At 37.4% G+C, this 19,426-nt stretch overlaps 1 protein-coding gene across 18 annotated transcripts in view; it reads right to left on the bottom strand.

The window, feature by feature from the left end:
* The window catches only part of ABI3BP (ABI family member 3 binding protein), a 180,318-nt gene that overhangs the window by 108,816 nt on the left and 52,076 nt on the right, over nt 1–19,426 (bottom strand). For 17 of the 18 annotated variants that reach the window (XM_067301251.1, XM_067301112.1, XM_067301129.1 and 14 more), the window contains 6 exons: nt 14,349–14,410; nt 8,558–8,609; nt 7,802–7,864; nt 6,707–6,802; nt 4,400–4,477; nt 841–921 (listed from right to left, as the gene is read on the bottom strand). In XM_067301251.1, the coding sequence (XP_067157352.1) occupies nt 841–921; nt 4,400–4,477; nt 6,707–6,802; nt 7,802–7,864; nt 8,558–8,609; nt 14,349–14,410 (432 nt within the window). The remainder of the gene's footprint in view (nt 1–840; nt 922–4,399; nt 4,478–6,706; nt 6,803–7,801; nt 7,865–8,557; nt 8,610–14,348; nt 14,411–19,426) is intronic. The other variant, XM_067301225.1, reaches the window with a different exon arrangement.

The raw sequence follows: 19,426 nt of genomic DNA, 5'->3' as shown, positions 1-19,426 counted from the left end.
TTTATCATACATCATCCCACATTTATGTCATCTGGGCTTTAGAAAATGTAACCAAAATTTAAAAAAATAACCTCAAGCTTAGGTTCACGTTCATAATTTTGCATGGTTTTGAGGTTACAATATAGGCAACTAAATCAACACTGGAGAATTCAGAATTCTGAATGCAAGAAGAATGTGGATACCGCTCCAAACCACAAAACAAATAATGTTAATAAAACTTCTTACGAAGATAACAAATTTTCCATTATAAGACAGTTCTATGAAAAAAATCACTAGAGCCCTTTTGTCTCTAGGACAAATACAAAGATCATGACCCATACAATATCATACTTTCTTTTTACATCACTGTTCATGCTACCTAAATGAAACTGTCATTAAAAAAAAAAAAATCAAGACACTCATTATTTCAATTCAGTCACTGAGGTTCCTGTTACTGACATTATCAGTCATTCAGATCACCTAGAAAAGACAGAAAGCAACACTCATTATTTCAATTCAGTCACTGAGGTTCCTGTTACTGACATTATCAGTCATTCAGATCACCTAGAAAAGACAGAAAGCATTACTTTGGGTAAAAAAAAAAAGATTGAATCACCCAGTCTGAGAGGAATAATCACACATGTAACGGCCACAGCACTGTTGGAGCTAGATGCGTTGTGCATTACACTTCATATATACAAGTAAGTTGCTGGAAACTCAATGAGAACCAGTAAATTCTAATTAGGACTTCCTCTGCAGCAGCTTGCTACTAAGGTGATGGAGCAAATAGTAGAAAATTCTGCTGGAGGGGAAAAAAGCACTTAGTTTATATAGAAAGTAAAAAGCAGTAAAATTAGTTACCCAGTATGCTTTGAGTTTGCGCCAATTCAGGTTTAGGTGTCGATTTAAATTCCTCAGGTCCGTTGTTTTTCTCAGTTTCAGCTAGAAAAAAGAACCTTGATTTAATTTTGAATCCCTCTGAGCTTTTGCTTAACCACTGCCCACAGCCTGCTGTTCTTCTCTGACATCATTTTATGCCACTTGCAGTAGTTCAGCTCCATTATCATTAATTTGATTGCTCATTTTGGTTTCAGCTGTGAAGTCCGTATGATGTTTTGCATTTATTTTGTTGCAGTTTTACATAGACAACAGGAAAATATAAGTCACAAAGAGTAACACTAAGATCAGCAGCTCAAACTGCTTCTGTGACAGCTTCCCAAATTTGTTACAAACAAGATCCATACTTTCACAAAGTGTATATACAAATATTTTCCCTGGATTCTGTTTTTTTAATCTTTCTAATGCAAAAATTAGCAGGAAAAGAATAAAAGATTCACCTATAATACCTTAGCTCTTCCCTTAGCTCTAGTAAAAACAATAGAAAACAATACAATACGCTTTTTGATTTTATTCTTTCTTCTATTTCTAAATCAGAGTAAAGCATGGGCAGTTTATTGAACAATCATTCAGCGTACCTAAACTGAATCACTAACCGTATTTTAATAAGCTAGAGCATAAATATACTCTTTCAGTTGTTACACATACCATTTAATTTCTAAGGCATATAAGCCAAGATCAGTTTGGGTTTTTTTTTTTCTTCCATCCTGTTGGAGGCCCCATAGGGGTTAATCAATCATAAAGAAAAAGCAATTAGTAATCTCAGGTTACAAAATGGAAAAGCTTATTCATATGAAACAGAGGATGATAAGGCCTCAGCCTTGAATGTGTTAAGAGCACTAATTCCTTCCATAGAGTAAATAACATAACATTTAGCACATGGTGATTTCTAGAGGAGATCTTTAATATTGGTGGTCAGCATCAATATAAGTTTTAGTATTTTAGTTTAATAAAAGATTGCTTTCATTTTGAGCTACAACAGAAGGAGTTATTTTTGCTTTTCCAGCATGCTTTCTCCGTACTTTTTCCACAATGTACTAAGCATGCTTCATTCAAAAACATAACAGGTGGTTTCTAAGCTTATTATTTCATTTCTTGAAGATAAGATGCTGTTTTCCAATTCTAAATACTAATAGAGTCGCTACTAAGGTTATAAACATTATACTATTTTCTGGTTTGGAGATTTTTTCAGTGTCACAAAAGCTGAAATCAGCAAATATGCTGCATTATTAGGACCAAATTCAACTTCTATTGAAGTCAATGGCAGTGCTGCTACTAGCATCAATGGAAGAGGGATTTAGTTCTATAGAGAAGCTAACGCAACTTATCTCTGTGAAACTTGTGGGAGAAAGTTCATCCATAAGAGATCTAGAAAGATAATAAAGAATGAACCTGTCCTCCTCAGAAGTACTTCAAAAGCTACCATTTCTTATTGCTGAAATATAACCATGAAAAAAAAAGCAGCAGCAAATACAAACATTTAGAATTCAGTAAGCTCTCTTTTTAGAGGTCAGCTGGTTTACTTTTCATAGGAAGCATGTTTCCTGGCAGCCAAGTTAGCTGAGTAATTTGAAGAAGAAAAAGCATGCCTACAATTGGGATAAAAGAAACCAGGCTCTGCTGTTCTTGCACAGAATGTTGTAGGGATGAAGTAAAGAAACAGCAGACATTTTTGCAAAAATAGATACAGGAAGCAAAAGGTTAGGCATTAGAAGCTAAATTACAGGAAAATTACAGGCAACATTTCTTAAACTATTTTTCCTCTAACTTCTCCTGACAGTGAATTCTCTCATTCATGTTCCTCTCTTCCTCCTCCACTGGAATTTGCATATTCTGATGGCAACAATAATCTCATTCCTTCTCAGTCCCACACGAGCACAACATGAAGCCCTCCAAAGGCAAACAGAGGCCAGAAAGCAGGACAGAAAGAACAGAGCTTGGCAAGCGTGGCAACAAAGGCTTTATTCCTATTGAACATTAAACCTAGTTTGGATTCACAGGTAGTACTTTTCATTTCAAGCCTATTGTCTACTTCACAAATCTACTACTGATAAATTTTTGGCACAATCCTTTACATAAAGAAATAACTTGCTCTTTCAAAAAAAAAAAAAATTTTTTTTCCATGTCCTAGACAAATGAACTGATATTTTTAACTGTTGGCCGGCTCCAATTTCCCTGTAAAGTTAATAAAAGGCTTACACCTGATTTAACTGAGAGAAAAATGTAGTAGTAGTTTGAAGAATGTTAGACAGTATTTTAAAGAGCGAAAAAAAGGCCATTACAAATTTCTGTTGTTGTGTTAAGAGTAAATTATTTTTAAGTGGAAAACACTGTACCAAGCCTGGCAAAAATGAAGCAAGAAAGAGCTCACTAAACAGCCTTTCCATGGAAATTTATGCCAAGGGAGGGGAGGACTGAAAATAAAGAAATGGTGGGATGACAGCAGTGAAGTTGGCAAAAGCTTTGTTATTGTCTCTAATGACAGCAGAATCAATACTTTTCTCAGTTATAGCATAAAGACCAGACTAAAGAAAATGAATAGAGGAAAGAGAAAAATCAGGAATTTGGGTCTATAGACTACAAAATGGAAAATAACTCTTCATTATTTAACTCTGAAAAACATAGTTTTCTCCAACCATTTCTTGTTCAGATTGCAAATGTTAAAATATAGGGCTATACTTGACATACAACTTGGAAAAAGAGTCTACTTATGTTACACTAACTTGTTTCTTAAGCAAAAGAAGGTAGTAAACCTTGGGAGATTTAAAATGTTATCTCATGTATTTTAAACAGTTTAAGAAATTAGCATCTGAATATACCCTCTTAAATAAGTAGTATTTCCTCAGACACAAGTAGATGATAAAAAAACCTTCAGCTTTCCAAATATACAAGTTTACATAAATTTGACAAACATGTAACTCTGAATATGAATCTAGGATCAAATTCTGTATTGCTTTCCCATGTATGTGAACAGCCCCCACTCACTTTAATAGGACCAGTAAATCCACAGAGAGAGTGAGGTCAAGATTAATGTGTTCAGAAGTGAACTTAAATGGAACTTCATGCTGTCATCACCTGCACTTCTAAAACAGAGCCAAAACTGTAACTATTCCATCTTAATCTCACTTAGGCATTCTGCATAAAGTTCTTACTCCTAATTTCCTCCTTTGCTATTTTATGAAAGTCAGAAGTTCAAGGTGCATCACAGGGAGACTTTTCGTTCACCATTTTTCACAATTTCAAGGAATCTAGCAGCCCACAAAGGTATGATTCTAATTCAAAGTGTTTTTACCAACTTAGCCATTGGAGCATTTGGAACTTTGCTCCAAAATCAGATTCAGATTTTTATCCACATTCCAATTCCATGTACCACTCAGAGCTACTAATTCAGCTACATTATGCTTCTGCCTTCCAACTACTACCCTCAACTGCAGATTAAGTAACAAAGACTGATTTAACTTTAGTTTTCATATTATTTGGCAAAGATATTCAGCAAGGTTTCTAAAAATAGAATTCTCATTACCTGGCAGAGACTGTGGGGAGATTTCTTGAACTTCTGGTGTTTTGGATTCAGCAGGCCATGCTCGAGTTTCATTCTTAGCTAAAGGGACAAAGAGGTTAGAGAGTAATAGCAAAGCTGCATCTGCTCTGTTCCACTACAGATTTATTTCTGTCTCACTTCAGTTTGCCAAAGTAAACCAACATGGGTAAATGTGGAAAGCTAAATACCTTTTAGAATCAATGAACTTCTCGCTGCACACCCAGTACAAGCATCTGTCTAGCTATCTTAAACATGCATGCGTTTTTGTTATTGTTTTGCTCATAGTGAGGTTCTTTCAAAATAACATTTACAGTAAGGAATTTAATGCCTTCTCAGTCATTAGTTTCACAGTGCAAAATGGTTTTCAGTGTTTTTAATTTGTCTAGTATTTCAGCATTAACAGTAATAAGGCTTTTCAAAATTCAAAGATGTAATATAGAACTACCTATTTAAATAAATCTCCAAATACACCAATCATGTCCTTATTTTCCTTCACATTATATCTGTCAATTTACAGTGATAGGACAACAGCCTTCTAGTCCAAAGCTTGCTGTATTTGTATAAAAGCAGCAGTGGGCATCATGGGATTTAATTTGTTAAAAGGAATTTAGTTTGAAATACAGAGGGGTAGTAATGCTTTGGTAGTGGATATAGAGAAAATTAATTACCTTTGACATGAATAATGGTTGGTTTTTGTTCACTAATGAAAAAGGCAATTGATACGGTGCGGTGAAATCTCTTCTGTTTTTTTTTAGGATTACTACTTTAAAAAAAAACCTAGCAAGTTTTTGACTAAGTAAACAGAAAAGAACTACTTAGAGAATTCAATAAATATGATATCCTGTGGTGCATTATTTTGACTTTCCTAAATAACACAAAATTAGAGCAGTTGCAATACATCAGAAAGTCATAACTTCACACACAGCATAAGTTTTATTGAATTTTATTATAGACACACATTGTTCTCAGACATTAGTGAAGGACATTTATATATATTTGGATCATATGAAAGAAAACTCACTTCTTTTTGTCAATTATTTTATACATTTAAATTATTTGTCAGAGTATTTTTGCTTTCCAAGCAATGACTCTTGCCTGTTTTACACTCCTCTAAAATCCATCAGTCCCCTGAGTATACACCCATGTACTTGATATTCTCTGGTAAGGAACACATAGTAAACGGACCAAAACAAAACAGAACATCACTTGTCTACCCTAGTTATTTTCAGAAAGCTGTTTGTGTAATCTCTGCCACACAGAGTGCCTCCAAACTGCCATCACACTGTCTGCTCTGACAAAGCAGAGCATCTATATTTAGGAGTGCAAGTTCTGCACTCAGCCATCTGAAGGAAGTTGGACGCCTCTGGAACAACTGAGACTACCTTTGCATTTTCCCCATCTTATGCTCAGTCATGTTCTACTATCTTTACTGTATGCATTCCTGAGCCTAATGACCTGTTTTAAAACACAACATTGTTTTCTTGCAGAGAGGTGTAATTTTACTGATAGAAAACTAAAACAAACAAACAAGTTCTAGATACTGTAGTCCAAAACTAAAACTGGAGGTTTCATAATATGGTTTTCTAAAAGGAAGCGGTATTGCAAACAGACTTGTCAAAATATCGTTTACTGACTTTTAATGGCACCTTTGTTTGTTACTTGCACATCATATACATATTAAAACCAGGCTAATAATAATAATAATCTCCTTGTTCGTTACTGTTTATTGTTCAAAGAAGCACCAGTTATCAAGTTAGCAATGTGATGAACTCTATTATCATGATTCAATCATGCTCTGTAACAAATACTGCAATTAAGTTTTCCTGTTTAGCTTTATTTTTCAGTAGCCACAGTTGATACTAACAGCCTTCGCTTGTCAAATGCTGGTAAATACCTCCTCATTCCAGATACTAATTTTTAAGGAATTCAGCCTCAGTTCATTCAAACATATCCGTGTACTGTGTATCTCCACTCTGACACACACACATTGTCTTAACAGGAACAAGTGCAGCAAAGCAAACCAGTCTGAGAATGTGTCATGACCAGCAATGGAGCAGACAAAGCAGAAATAAGAAAGGAAAAAAATTTGACCCAGTTTTTAAGGGTTCAGATTTTTAAAGTAAGTGAATTTCTACCAACTTGTCTAATTCCAAACTAAACATTAATTAAGTGCAAAAAGAAAAGTAAAAGAGGAAAAAAAGGGACTTTTCTCCTTGTATATACATTCTCACACCATTACACTTCTGATACTGTTCACAAACAATATGAGCTTAGTTCATTTCTGCTTACCCATTTTTTTCTTGGATGCTTGAGATAGGTTGTCTATTGTCAGGGGAGGAGGAAGTTTCTGTTGAGTTGCATTGAGACCTGGAACAACAAGGTGCACTACACAGAAAGGTGAGTGAGCCATGAATTCAAGAAGGGATGATCAATACACAATCTGCACTACTAGATATGTGAGCAACTACTGCTGAACCATCGGGAGTTTAGCCTGAGTATCTAGGAAATGAGTTAGTTCTATTTAGTAATTATTAATCCCATTTGCTGCTGTTTCCCCTTTATAACACTCCCTGTATTAGCACCGTTTCACTATTAAGCAGAATGTAAAACAATTAAATACTAGAGCACATGACCCTGGAATACTATAGTATCACAGATGCTGGGGCATTCTATCTGGTGTGCTCAGAAGAACTAACACCAACCATATGGTTCATAAGTATTTGTTTAATTCTGGTCAATATATTAAAACTCACATCAAGCAACTTATACCAAATTCTAAGCTATGCAAAGTAGTTCCATATAAAAAGGGTTAAACACCTTCCTGAATCTAGGAATAAATTTCTCACAAGATGCATGATGCAGTGAGCCTTTCTTATATATTTCAGGCAGAGTATTAGTTCATGACACTAAGCACTATATAATAGATGTTTGCCCATTTTCCTGTTCTAAACCAACGCTATATATTCCTGCAGGTCACATGAGAACAGAAAGCATGGAACTGAATGGCTTGAGAGAAACAGTAATGCCCTGAGATATATAACATACATTACTAGAGCCTAATTGTCAGTACAGGTTCATGTCTGTAGATGATATGAGGTAGTATTTTAATAATTCAGAAAATAAAAAAAGACAGGTATGAAAGAACTTCTTAGCTCAAAGAGTAACAATATCTTCTTTAGCAATAAAGCCATCCTGTTTCCCTTAGACTGCATCATCCCTGAATTATCTGTACCACCATAAACAAATACAGTCTGAACTAAGATGCAAAATATCGCTTGCTATGTAAGGAAAGAACTATCAAGAGCAAAAAAATGAAAGGTATTTACACAATTCTAATTTTCATCCAAAGAGGATAAAAAGATAATAAAAGTATCTTCTAGTCACCTAATATTGCTCCTGGCAGAGAAGAACTATCTGGAGTCTTTGACAGCGTCCGATTTTGAATAACTGTGGAAACAACACAGGCATATTAGAAAATCATTTAAAAAAACCTGAAACGGGGAAACAAAATCACACTGAGACAAGCCTCAGCATTTTGAAAATCTTCCCTCAATTTAATACTTAGAGATGAGGACACCATCCTTATCTTTTCTATATTTACATTTAGTTTAAGACTGCAAACTGTGTTTTTTCTACATCATCTCTTAACCATGCATCTCTTCTTTCCCCTAGCATACCAGGTTGATACCCTTGGTGAAAAATGACATTCTCTGCTTATGTTAACTCATGGCCAGCTCCAACCCATCTCATTTCCCTGCCATTCATGTGTCTTCAAAATAGATGCTTCTTTTCATACTTGAGTATTAAGTTATTCACAGCTGGGAGATCAACATACCTGGACAATCCAATTGAAGCAAAAGAACATACACAAGCAGAAATTGGAACTGACTGGTATCCATTCAATAGCTCAGCTAAGTCATTGTTTAAATTGCAGCTTAGTATCTTATTTTATTAACACAGATGGATAATAGCTTAATAGTATTTGTAATTAAGGAAAATGATGTTTTGTAAGGTCCTTCTTATTTTAAAAGGAAAGTCTCATAACATTCTTATCAGTCAGAATACTGTGTTTTCTATTAAATTTAAGTACTTGCTTTGCTCTTGCAGAACATATGAATCAGTTGAAAAAAAAAAAATTACCTTGTTTGATTATTGTGACAGGGACTAACTTCTTATTATCTCTTAGAGTAAGCTGAAGGAAGACCAAAGAAAAAAAAAAGCATTGGAATAACTGCCATAATAGTAATTCAACTTTCCTACTAACAAAAACAGAAGGCTCCAATCCAGTTCCTCGCCTGCCCCAAGTTAACACTGGATATGGCTCTGGCCCCAGTCACTGAAGGTTACGCTATTGCTTCAACTCCCATGGGCTAGAATAGTAATAAAGCATTTTATCTATCTATCTCCTTCATTTGGCTCAAGGAAGTTATTTTGCTCCATAAAAACACAATATTTGATGGCTTAGGAATCCCCAATCCTTTCTTCTTTTAAGAATCTCTTGAGCACTCACCGGGGAGTAGGCCAGAAAACTAAGAAACACTGACATTTAACTAGAATAAAACATCTGAAACACATGCAATTACAAATTTGGTTACAAGATAAAATTTTACTCTCAGAAACAGTATTTTTACAACACAAACTATTCCAGAACCAGGTGTACATTTGTAAACTATCATCACTCTTGGGTGCACAGTCTGCTTAAAGTGGATTAACTTAGAGTCATATTTGGTGAAACTGCTTCCATGATATAATTGGCCAGCCACCCACACTCTTCTCACGCTTCTACTCTAAATACTTGCTCTTTTCTGCTGTTCGCTTGTCTTCGACCCAGATTAGTTTGTGCCCAAATATTAATCCTTACCAGTGTTTTGACAATGTTGAAAATAAGGAGCATGTGAGCAGACCCCACATTTCTTAGAATGAAGAAAACAGCAAATCTCTAAAATCGTATTTCAGTATTGACTACCACATGCAGGTATTAGAAACAACTTTCAAAAGACCAGTAACACAATGACCGGAAGGGGAGTTGGAAAAAGTTAATGCCACTAGTATAGGAATGCTAAATGCGTTACAAAGTGGAATTTTTTTTAGTTATATCTGAGTTACAAGAATGACAAGAACTCAGTAATTTCCTTTCTGTGTTAAACATACTCCACTTTCAAGGCAGAACCAGTTAATGTTTCTTTTGCACTTCATTGTATCTGGTCTACTTTATAGGAAAAAACATTTGCATGAAAATTCAGCATCAAATTCTTAAGATGCCATTTGAGACCCACTTGTGGAACACATTTTTTGTTTTAACATTTTTTTGATCAACCTATACCATCAAGCTCAGGCTTGAGAAATGCTATCCAAAAACAACAACAACAACAACAAACCCCCAAAACAACAAAAAACCTGTTTCAAAGGGAAAATGAATGGTTGACAGAGTACTCAAATTACAATGAACGAAACATAAAAATGTAAAGGAATAATGTCAATATTTTTCAAGTGATATGTCTTCTTATGTAAATGTTATCAAGAAAGTAGATGAATATTTATATTGTACAGTACAGCACAGTGAATATCCTGCATATTTATGAGCATATTTATGCACAGGTACAATGCCTAATAGGTGAAAATGATTGCATAGTGTCATAGCCTTTCACTAGCAATTTACAGAGATATTTAAATGAAAATGAAGAATAGAGTATGAATGTAAAAAAGTTACATTAATACACTACAGACTTTTATAGTACTCCTGGTTTTGTATATTTGTTATGAGACAAAGCATGTTATTTTGTCTGGAATTTTTTTTTATACCTGCAGATTGCCATCTCTTTTCTCTTAATTCTACACACTGCTTCTCATATTTTGAGCATTCCTGGCAGTCTGGGAAGCAGATGGACATAGACGGGGTTTAGCTGTAACTAGATGATTTGTACCAACAGGCAGAATAGACTGCCTACAGCCCCTGCCTGGGACCATGAGAATGAACTCCTATGAAGATACATTAATGTATTCTGCCAAATGAGTCAGTGTCTCAGAGCGCCTGGGTCCTTTGCAATTCCTGGAATATCAAATTATCAGCTATGGCTTGTCCTTTTTTCTATTTTTGATCAGCTTTACAGCTGCAGGAGTTCTCTTCAGAAGACCATCCATTGTCACAAATGCTTGTGCCATGGAGTCCTAACCAGCCTCTCCCTATCATATTCATAGATCAATTCATAATCTTAAGATTATGATTTGGTGGAAAATAAGATGAATGGTGGGGCCCCAGAGCTAGTCATCACATTTGCAGACCATCTGGCTGCACTGACAGGATCCTAAAATACCAAGGGTATCCTTGGATACCAAGAATCCTAAAATACAAGGGAAGGTAGCTGTTTATTATATGAAAGCTATTACTGTCTGTCCCTGAGTAACAACTTTGCATTGGTATCAACATGGTTTGAAATTAAGAGTAGGTTTCATTCATTGTCATTTATAAAGAATATAAAATTATTTTCCTTTCTTACTGCTCATTTTTCTTTATTAGTAGTAAGGCTTATCATTCTATTTTGCATTCTACTGAAGAAAATGTTTCAGATGTTCAGCTTCTGAAGTAACTCTAGAGCTGGTATTTAGGTGACTAACAGGTGGGATGAAATCCAGATATCAGAAGAAGCTGCCCATTTTGTTAGATTTCTCATCAGGAGTCCTTCTACTTAAATAAGCAGCCCTCAAGTCTTACCGAGCACTCATGTAGCTCCAGTGCAAAGCTTCAAATTATAATTATTATTGGTCCTTTTACTAGTAAAACGTTCTCATATTGACAAGAGCATCCGTTCTTTGTTGAACAACAATGGCTGACCAAAACTTCAAAATTTAGCTTCTCAGTCAAAATTACTGACATGAAATCCATGTGTACTGCAGTTGCTGTACTTACACTGTTCATCTGCACCTATCTGCAACTGCTGCACTTGAAATCTAACACCATGCTGTCAATCCTGTCATTCTTAGTCTCTAAAAAGCACCTAATACAGATATTTTTATGTCCACTAAAACTTACTACTTGATCAAACCACTTCAAAAACATGAACACATCATCTGTAGGAATGGATGTGTAAACTGTGTTTTCCAGACAGAGAATACAAAGCACACAGAGGTTAGGAGCACTAGTTATTAAAGTGACTGTGGCATCTCAGTAAAAGAAGGATGATGGCAAATAAGGTACTGCTTAACATCAGTCAAAATGTAGAGATGTAAGCTGTATCAAATCTTTACTTTTGACCATGCACCTAGGGCAAATTGTATAAAGGACTGCACTTCTCAGACGTTTTGTCAAAAGGTATATGGCAACATTACTTGCAGAGACACTTATATTTTTCCTTCTTTCTTGAATTCCAATACCAAAAAAAGCCACAAATAACTAACATACAAAAGAGAGACTCCTCAAGGAAGCGTTACAGTAAACCTGGACTGATCAAGCTTTTAAAGAGCAGCCATTTTTTCCTCTGGAGTTTAACAAATAATAGAAGCTGCTCTTTGGCTGGAGAAAAAAAAAAAAAAATCAAAGAGGACTCCACCTTTCAGACTGATGTTATGAAACTGCAGTAACCTAATCAGACAGAAGAGGAAATTAATTCCTATTGCACACTCTCCACCCTACCACCACCCATTCTTTACAAAGGGAAAAAGAATGACCATCCCCAGAGTGCTCCTTTTTTTTTTTTTTTTTTAAATACTGGATGAAACTGCCAAAAGAAACACAAGCCGATATGGGACTGGTGTTGAAAGGGCAGAAAGACTAGATGGACTAGTAATGTTCCTTTAATACACAGCCTTTAAAACGTGTCCTTATGAAGAAGAAGTTAGAACAAAGCTGATGTAAGCCAGTCTTTGGAGCAAAATATGGCACAAACAACGTTTGGCCTAAATAATGCTCATTCTGACTTTGCACTGATGATGCAACTGCATCACCAAAACATACTCCACCTAGTACTGTGGAAACTGAAGTAATACCGTAAACTTAAGGGCTGGCTGTTATCTGCTTCCCAGTCTTTGTTTTATGGCTTTTTGCAATGCTGAAGTGAGAATGGTAAGAGAACTTTTAGAATAAACTTCTATAGAATATTTTCATGATACTTCTGTGGAGGGCAATAGAGCACTACTGCTCTGGAGCTAAACCCTGGGAAGCTGACTAAAAAGACTAAATGTTGGCCCCAGTCCTCCTAACGTGCTTAAGCTGTGCAAATATTTGGAAAACTATTTTAGCTCACTTTCTCAGGACTTCTCTCGCATAAATGGAATCCTTGGTGTCACAAAGCTGGCGCAGCAGAGTTAAGGTCTTGGCATACAGGGCTTGCTAGCAGGTTTAGAAAAGAACCGAGGTTGCACCCTGGATGCCAGAATGAATTACCTGGTCTTGGGCTGCCACATACAACTTCAAAGACAGCTTGAGATTACAGGACCAATGGGAAGAACAGTAGATGTGTCTTCATCAACAACATGATGAGATGAGTACCTTCCTGAATATCCAACCAACTGGCTGTGTAGTACTCACAGGTAAAACATTTTCTCCTCAATGGGAAACATTACTACATTTCCAATAACTGTGGCACAATTTTTACTGCTCTAATTCTGCATGTAATGCTATAGTTAAAGTATTACTGTCCTAAATTAATACCTAATTCTTCCTCCAAGAAGAAAATGCATAGACTGTGGTTTGATTCCTGAAGGATTTCCAGGTCAATATTACAGACAGTTTACAATATTGTACAAAATTAAGTATGCACAATGAAAAAACATGCATGACCATTTCCTACTATGAAAAAAATTGAAAAATCAGACAGAACAGAACAGACAGAAGAACAGACCAGTGGATTGTTTCTTTAAAATAATCACTCATGAGCTAACACTTTTAAATGGCTGAAGTAACAAGGATTCCTACAACTTTTCTTGGGAAGTTCTTCCATAGTCTATCTCATGAATAGTACCTTAAAAACAAACAAACAAACAAACCCCAGAAGATTAACCGCTGAAACTTGCATTTTGAACAAAAAGTAAGGAAAAGAAACATGGAGAAAGCAATTGAATCCCATATAAGAGAAGGCAATGCTCAGGAGTCATGAATAATTTTCCACTGTATTAGAACTAGTCTACTAACAGGTTCAATCTACCATTCCTTCATTTTTGTTTCAGCTCTTGGAAGTAAAAAGTATTTATATACGTGAATCTATGAATCTGTGAATCCCACCCATGCTTGCTTGGTAGCTGTTATCACAAATACCAGATGAGAAAAAGAAATGAGGAAATGAATAAATATTGGTGTTTATTTTTGACAAAAATCTTCAAATGCTTTAATGAAACTGTTAGAAATTCTAGGTTGCCACCTGCAAAGATTTAATGAATTTCCTGTCAAGCTTGATAAGCAAACTAAGATGCCCTTTCCAGCCCCCTCTGGTTCTGCAAACGCTTCCTTCATATGAGAGAACTACTACTGAATTCCATAGGAAGACTAATGATTTCAGATGACCTGAATATAGAAAAGATCCCTCTGAGAAAAAACAGCCCTATGCTATCGCAAAATGGATTCTCTTCAAGGACAGTCTTGACTACAGAAAATTATCTAAACAGCACAAGTATCACAGGTAAGCAAATCTGACTACTACAAGATGAAAAGAATAAGCAAATTTTGACATTTAGAATCCACATATTGAAACTATCAGCTTCATCTTTTTTAACTCAGAAACAGTAGGTCTGGTCATCTCAGCTACAGCTCTCAATCATTTCATCAATACATACATACAAACACTTCTCTGTACAAGTATTTAGTCTCAGATTTAACAAATTTCTGGTATTGGGGAGCTGTGGCCATAATCTCTTTCTCATTTACTCTAATAGGGAAGAAAAAAATTGACCATACAAAATACAAATCTCTTATCAAGAATAATAGACTATTTTTGCATACCTGTGTTTGGGCATTAGGTACCAACTTGTACATATTCTGGAGTTGTCCATTTACTTTTTTATCTGATTTGATAGAAAGAGAAATAAATACATGAAATTACTTTTTGTTTTGTTCAAAGAAAAGCAAAACAAGCTTATTCAGTTATTGTAAATAGCTTTTTCAATAGCTAAAAAAGTAAGCAGACTTAATAATAAGGTATAAGAATACACTCTGTAGCAGTTTTATTTGGTCCTGTTTCTCCAGATCTTTTTTTATTTCATTAATCTGCAAAGTCTCTTCTTCCTGTATTGATAGGGAGGAAATCAAGTGTATTCTTTTTGTTCTACCACTGGGGGTAATAGAGTTGAAGTGGTCTTTGGGATTTCCTAAGTCAGAGGTGCCTAAGATAATTCTTTAATAAAATTAATATAACCGAAAAAGCTGATCTACAACAAAGAAACTTGAAAGAAGAGGAATTTCTGCAACCCAGTCTGTCAAGCTGGTACCACTAACAGGTACTGGTTGAAAACAGCATGTTTTAAGCTCTCCAATAGTTTTGCTGTCTAAGCTCACCTTTACGAAAAAAATACGCACTTAGCACCAGTAATACAAAACACGCATATCACTTCTCTCTGGCTCTGACATGGTTTCCTTTGTTTCAAAGATGACCAAAGTAACTCAAGGATTTGACTCTCCCCTTTTTCTCCTTAGGCTTTTCCAGGTGTGCCATGGCAGCTACTGAAGCTTCTTAGTCTCCCAAGCTTCTTGTGACAGAGCTGTAAACGCAAAGGAGTAACAGACCCTTTCCCCCACCTCCACAATGTTATGTTCTAATACGATGCTTCAAACTTTGTTTACATCTTCCATCTGGACACTATTCCACTCCTTTCAAGTTGACAGGCCCATAAACAAAAATCAAAGTAAATGTTGATATATTTCCTCCCTATTCTTGCCAAAATGAGCAAACAACAGAAAAAAAAAATCAGCTGTAAAGAACTTTCAATTGAGAGACATTTAGGTTGACAGGCTCTCATGAAAGATTTTTCAAAGTGCTTGGTATTTCTCAGGAACAGGACCTGTTACTGGCCTGAAGACAAGGGAAAACTGACAAAGCTCACGCTGACTTCATGCTTCTGCAAACATCACCGATTTACTGGTCATTATATACTACTTTTATTTTTCTTTTTTACTCTCTAAAAGAATTTTGGATTCTATAAACTACAAATATTTTATTAGAAAGTGGATCTGGAGTAGTGGTTTTTGCCTTTCAGAAGAATCATAGCACTTATTGATTATCTATAAAACTAATAAAGATGAATGGGAAGTGAGTAATCTTTTATACAGTTGACTGTTTTCCTTTGCTGCTTTCTTTCATTGAGCGTTATTTCACTAGGTCTTTTCTAATCTGCCAGGCTATTCATAATATTCATGGCACAATATCTTTGTTAAAACTTGTTTTTTCCAAATATGTAACTGCACATGAATTAAGTGTTCATTCTGTTTACAACCAGCCCATTATCTGCTTAATGGGCTGGATAGCAATTTAATTTGTGACCTCCAAGAAATTAATCTCTGGACAATGACAAATAATGATCTATTTTAAGCAAATATTTGTTTGATCATCTGTCACACTTTTTACATCCCGTCATCTCACTGAGCTGTGAACTAAAAACTGTGTTTGGATGGTTAGCCCTTTCCTTGAAGGATTATGTTGTCCAGAAGGTGTTCTTTGGACCATAACCAGAAAATGCTTACTATTTTGGGATTACAGAATGTAGACATAAAGGGAAATAGCAAGCCCCCAGTATTTAGTTGCTGCAGTGGAACCTACTAAACATACAAGTTTATGTTCTTGAAAAAAGAAATCTCATCTGAAAAGAATATAAACTCTGACAAGAAAGTATCTTTCAAGCCAATTCATTCTGTTTTCACAACTCACAAGAATGATTCCTCTGGCATATAAAAAAGTATGATGTCCATAAGAATATTATTTAGAAATACATGATTTACAGAACAACAAATTTGATGTCAGTGGACACATTTTAATCATACTATCTTGAACACAATATTAAATTATAAATACTATGCACTCTTTATCCCCTCTAGGTGTTCGAACATATTCTATCACTTGCTCTACAGTCTCCTAGAAAATGTTTAAAATCTGGGAAAAATTGCCATTCGGTAGGTTTTACTTAGTGCTCTGAAGCAATGTTTCCTTTTATGGGATAGGCACAGGAAAAGACCACCACCACTCTCCATTTTAAGCTCACAGTATAACAAGGGCATTATTCTGGACTGCTTCAACGACTCTAAGGGGACTGGGCAGGTACTTTAAAGTTACAGCATTCTAATTCATGTTGCAGGCCAGCAATATTTACACAGTATGAGGGCTTTTGCAGTGTTACAAGCCGACCTACAGCTCCCCTCCCTCATCCTGAGTATACTGAGCTGTGTAACTTGGCTATAGCTTGAAACTGAGGTCCAACCCAAATTTCAGAAATCTCACATGAATAGGGCTCTCTTACGAGACCTCCCATTCTTCATTTTTCCAGTCAAGCTCAAAATACTGAGGATAAAAATTTACATTATCTTCTGATAAACATCTTGCTCAGAAATTTCTTTATGTAAATGTTCAAGGAAAATAAATCAGACTGGACAAAGTCTGTTAAGCCTCTCTCATAAGAGAGAATTCCTCCATGACAGCAGTAATCTTTTGAGCAGTATGTGGCTTTTTCAATGATTGCTTTGGTGCCACTTTGCCTGCACACTGCCCTGTGGCTTTGGAGAAAAAATCTTGAAATATGACTGAGAACAGCTGGAGATGCTATATGCTGTCTCCATGAAAATTCAAACAATAGCATACATATGGAGTGCTGTCATAGATGGCTACGTGCTTTTTAGGAAAGACAGGCCAGGAAGGTGAGGTGATGGAGTTGCTCTTTATGTGAGAGAGCAACTGGAATGTATTGAGCTGTGCCTAGGGGTGGATGAAGAGCGAGTCGAGAGCTTATGGGTAAGGATCAAAGGGCAGGCTAGCATGGGTGACACTGTTGTGGGTGTTTACTACAGGCCACCTGATCAGGAAGAGGAAGTTGATGAGGCCTTCTACAGACAGCTGGAAGTAGCCTCACGATCCCAGGCCCTGGTTCTCATGGGGGACTTCAACCACCCCGATATCTGCTGGAAAGACAACACAGCTAGGCACAAACAGTCCTGGAGGTTCCTGCAGAGCATTGATGACAACTTTTTGACACAGGTGGTGGAGGAGCCAACGAGGAGAGGTGTGCTGTTGGATGTCGTACTAACAAACAAAGAAGGACTGGTTGAAGATGTGAAGGTCAGGGGCAGCCTTGGCTGCAGTGACCATGAGATAGTAGAGTTCAGGATCCTGCGAGGAGGAAGCAGGGCAATAAGCAGGATCGCAACCCTGGACTTCAGCAGAGCAAACTTTGGCCTCTTCGGGGACCTACTTGGAGGAATCCCATGAGTTAGGGCCTCAGAAGGAAGGGAGATCCAAGAGAGTTGGTTAATATTCAAGCATCACTTCCTCCAAGCTCAAGAGCGGTGCATCCCTATGAGTAAGAAGTCAAGCAAAGGGGGCAGGAGAACTGTGTGGATGAGCAAGGAGCTCTTGGCAAAACTCAACGAGAAGAAGGAAGTATACAGAATGTGGAAAGGGGGACAGACCACTTGGGAGGAATATAGGAATGTTGTCAGAGTATGCAGGGATGCAACGAGGAAGGCTAAGGCCCATTTGGAATTAAATCTGGCAAGGGATGTCAAGGACAACAAGAAGGGCTTCTTCAAATACATCAGCAGCAAGAGGAAGACTAGGGAAAATGTGGGCCCTTTGCTGAACGGGGTGGGTGCCCTGGTGATGAAGGATGCAGAGAAGGCAGAGTTACTGAATGCCTTCTTTGCTTCAGTCTTTACTGCTAAGACCAGCCCTCAGGAATCCCAGACCCCGGAGACCACAGAGAAAGTCTGGAGAAAGGAAGACTTTCCCTTGGTTGAGGAGGATCGGATTAGAGATCAATTAAGAAAACTTGACACCCACAAATCCATGGGCCCCGATGGGATGCACCCACAAGTGCTGAGGGAGCTGGTGGGTGTTATTGCTAGGCCACTCTCCATCATCTTTGAAAGGACATGGAGAACAGGAGAGGTGCCTGAGGACTGGAAAAAAGCCAATCTCACTCCAGTCTTCAAAAAGGGCCAGAAGGAGGACCCAGGAAACTACAGGCCAGTCAGCCTCACCTGCATCCCTGGAAAGGTGATGGAGCAGCTCATCCTGGATGTCATCTCTAAGCATGTGGAAGATAAGAAGGTGATCAAAAGTAGTCAGCATGGCTTCACCAAGGGGAAATCATGCTTAACCAATCTGATAGACTTCTGTGATGGAAAGGGGTCAGGTACTGGGTCCAGTCTTGTTGAACTTCTTCATCAATGACCTGGGTGAAGGGACAGAGTGCACCCTCAGCAAGTTTGCTTATGAGACAAAACTGGGAGGAGTGGCTGATACACTAGAGGGCTGTGCTGCCATTCAGAGAGACCTGGACAGGCTGGAGAGGTGGGTGGAGAGGAACCTCATGAAGTTCAACAAAGGGAAGTGCAGGGTCCTGCACCTGGGGAGGAATAACCCCAGGCACCAGTACAGGTTGGGGGTTGACCTGCTGGAAAGCTGCTCTGTGGAGAAGGACCTGGGAGTCCTGCTGGACACCAAGTTGACCATGAGCCAGCAATGTGCCCTTGTGGCCAAGAAGGCCAATGGTATTCTGGGGTGCATCAGGAAGAGTGTTGCCAGCAGGTCGAGAGAGGTGATCCTCCCCCTCTACTCAGCCCTGGTGAGGCCACATCTGGAGTTCTGTGTCCAATTCTGGGCTCCCCAGTACAAGAGAGATGTGGCACTACTGGAGAGAGGCCAGTGGAGGGCTATGAAGATGATTAGGGGACTGGAGCATCTCCCCTATGAGGAAAGGCTGAGAGAGCTGGGCCTGTTCAGCCTGGAGAAGAGAAGGCTGAGGGGGGGGATCTTATGAATGTGTATAAGTATCTGAAGGGAGGGTGTCAAGAGGATGGGGCCAGACTCTTTTCAGTGG

This window comes from Apteryx mantelli, chromosome 1 (assembly GCF_036417845.1).
Source record: "Apteryx mantelli isolate bAptMan1 chromosome 1, bAptMan1.hap1, whole genome shotgun sequence".
In the NCBI taxonomy this organism is placed as follows: domain Eukaryota; kingdom Metazoa; phylum Chordata; class Aves; order Apterygiformes; family Apterygidae; genus Apteryx; species Apteryx mantelli.
Note: the sequence above shows the minus strand (reverse complement) of the source record. Positions and strands in the feature narration are given on the sequence as shown.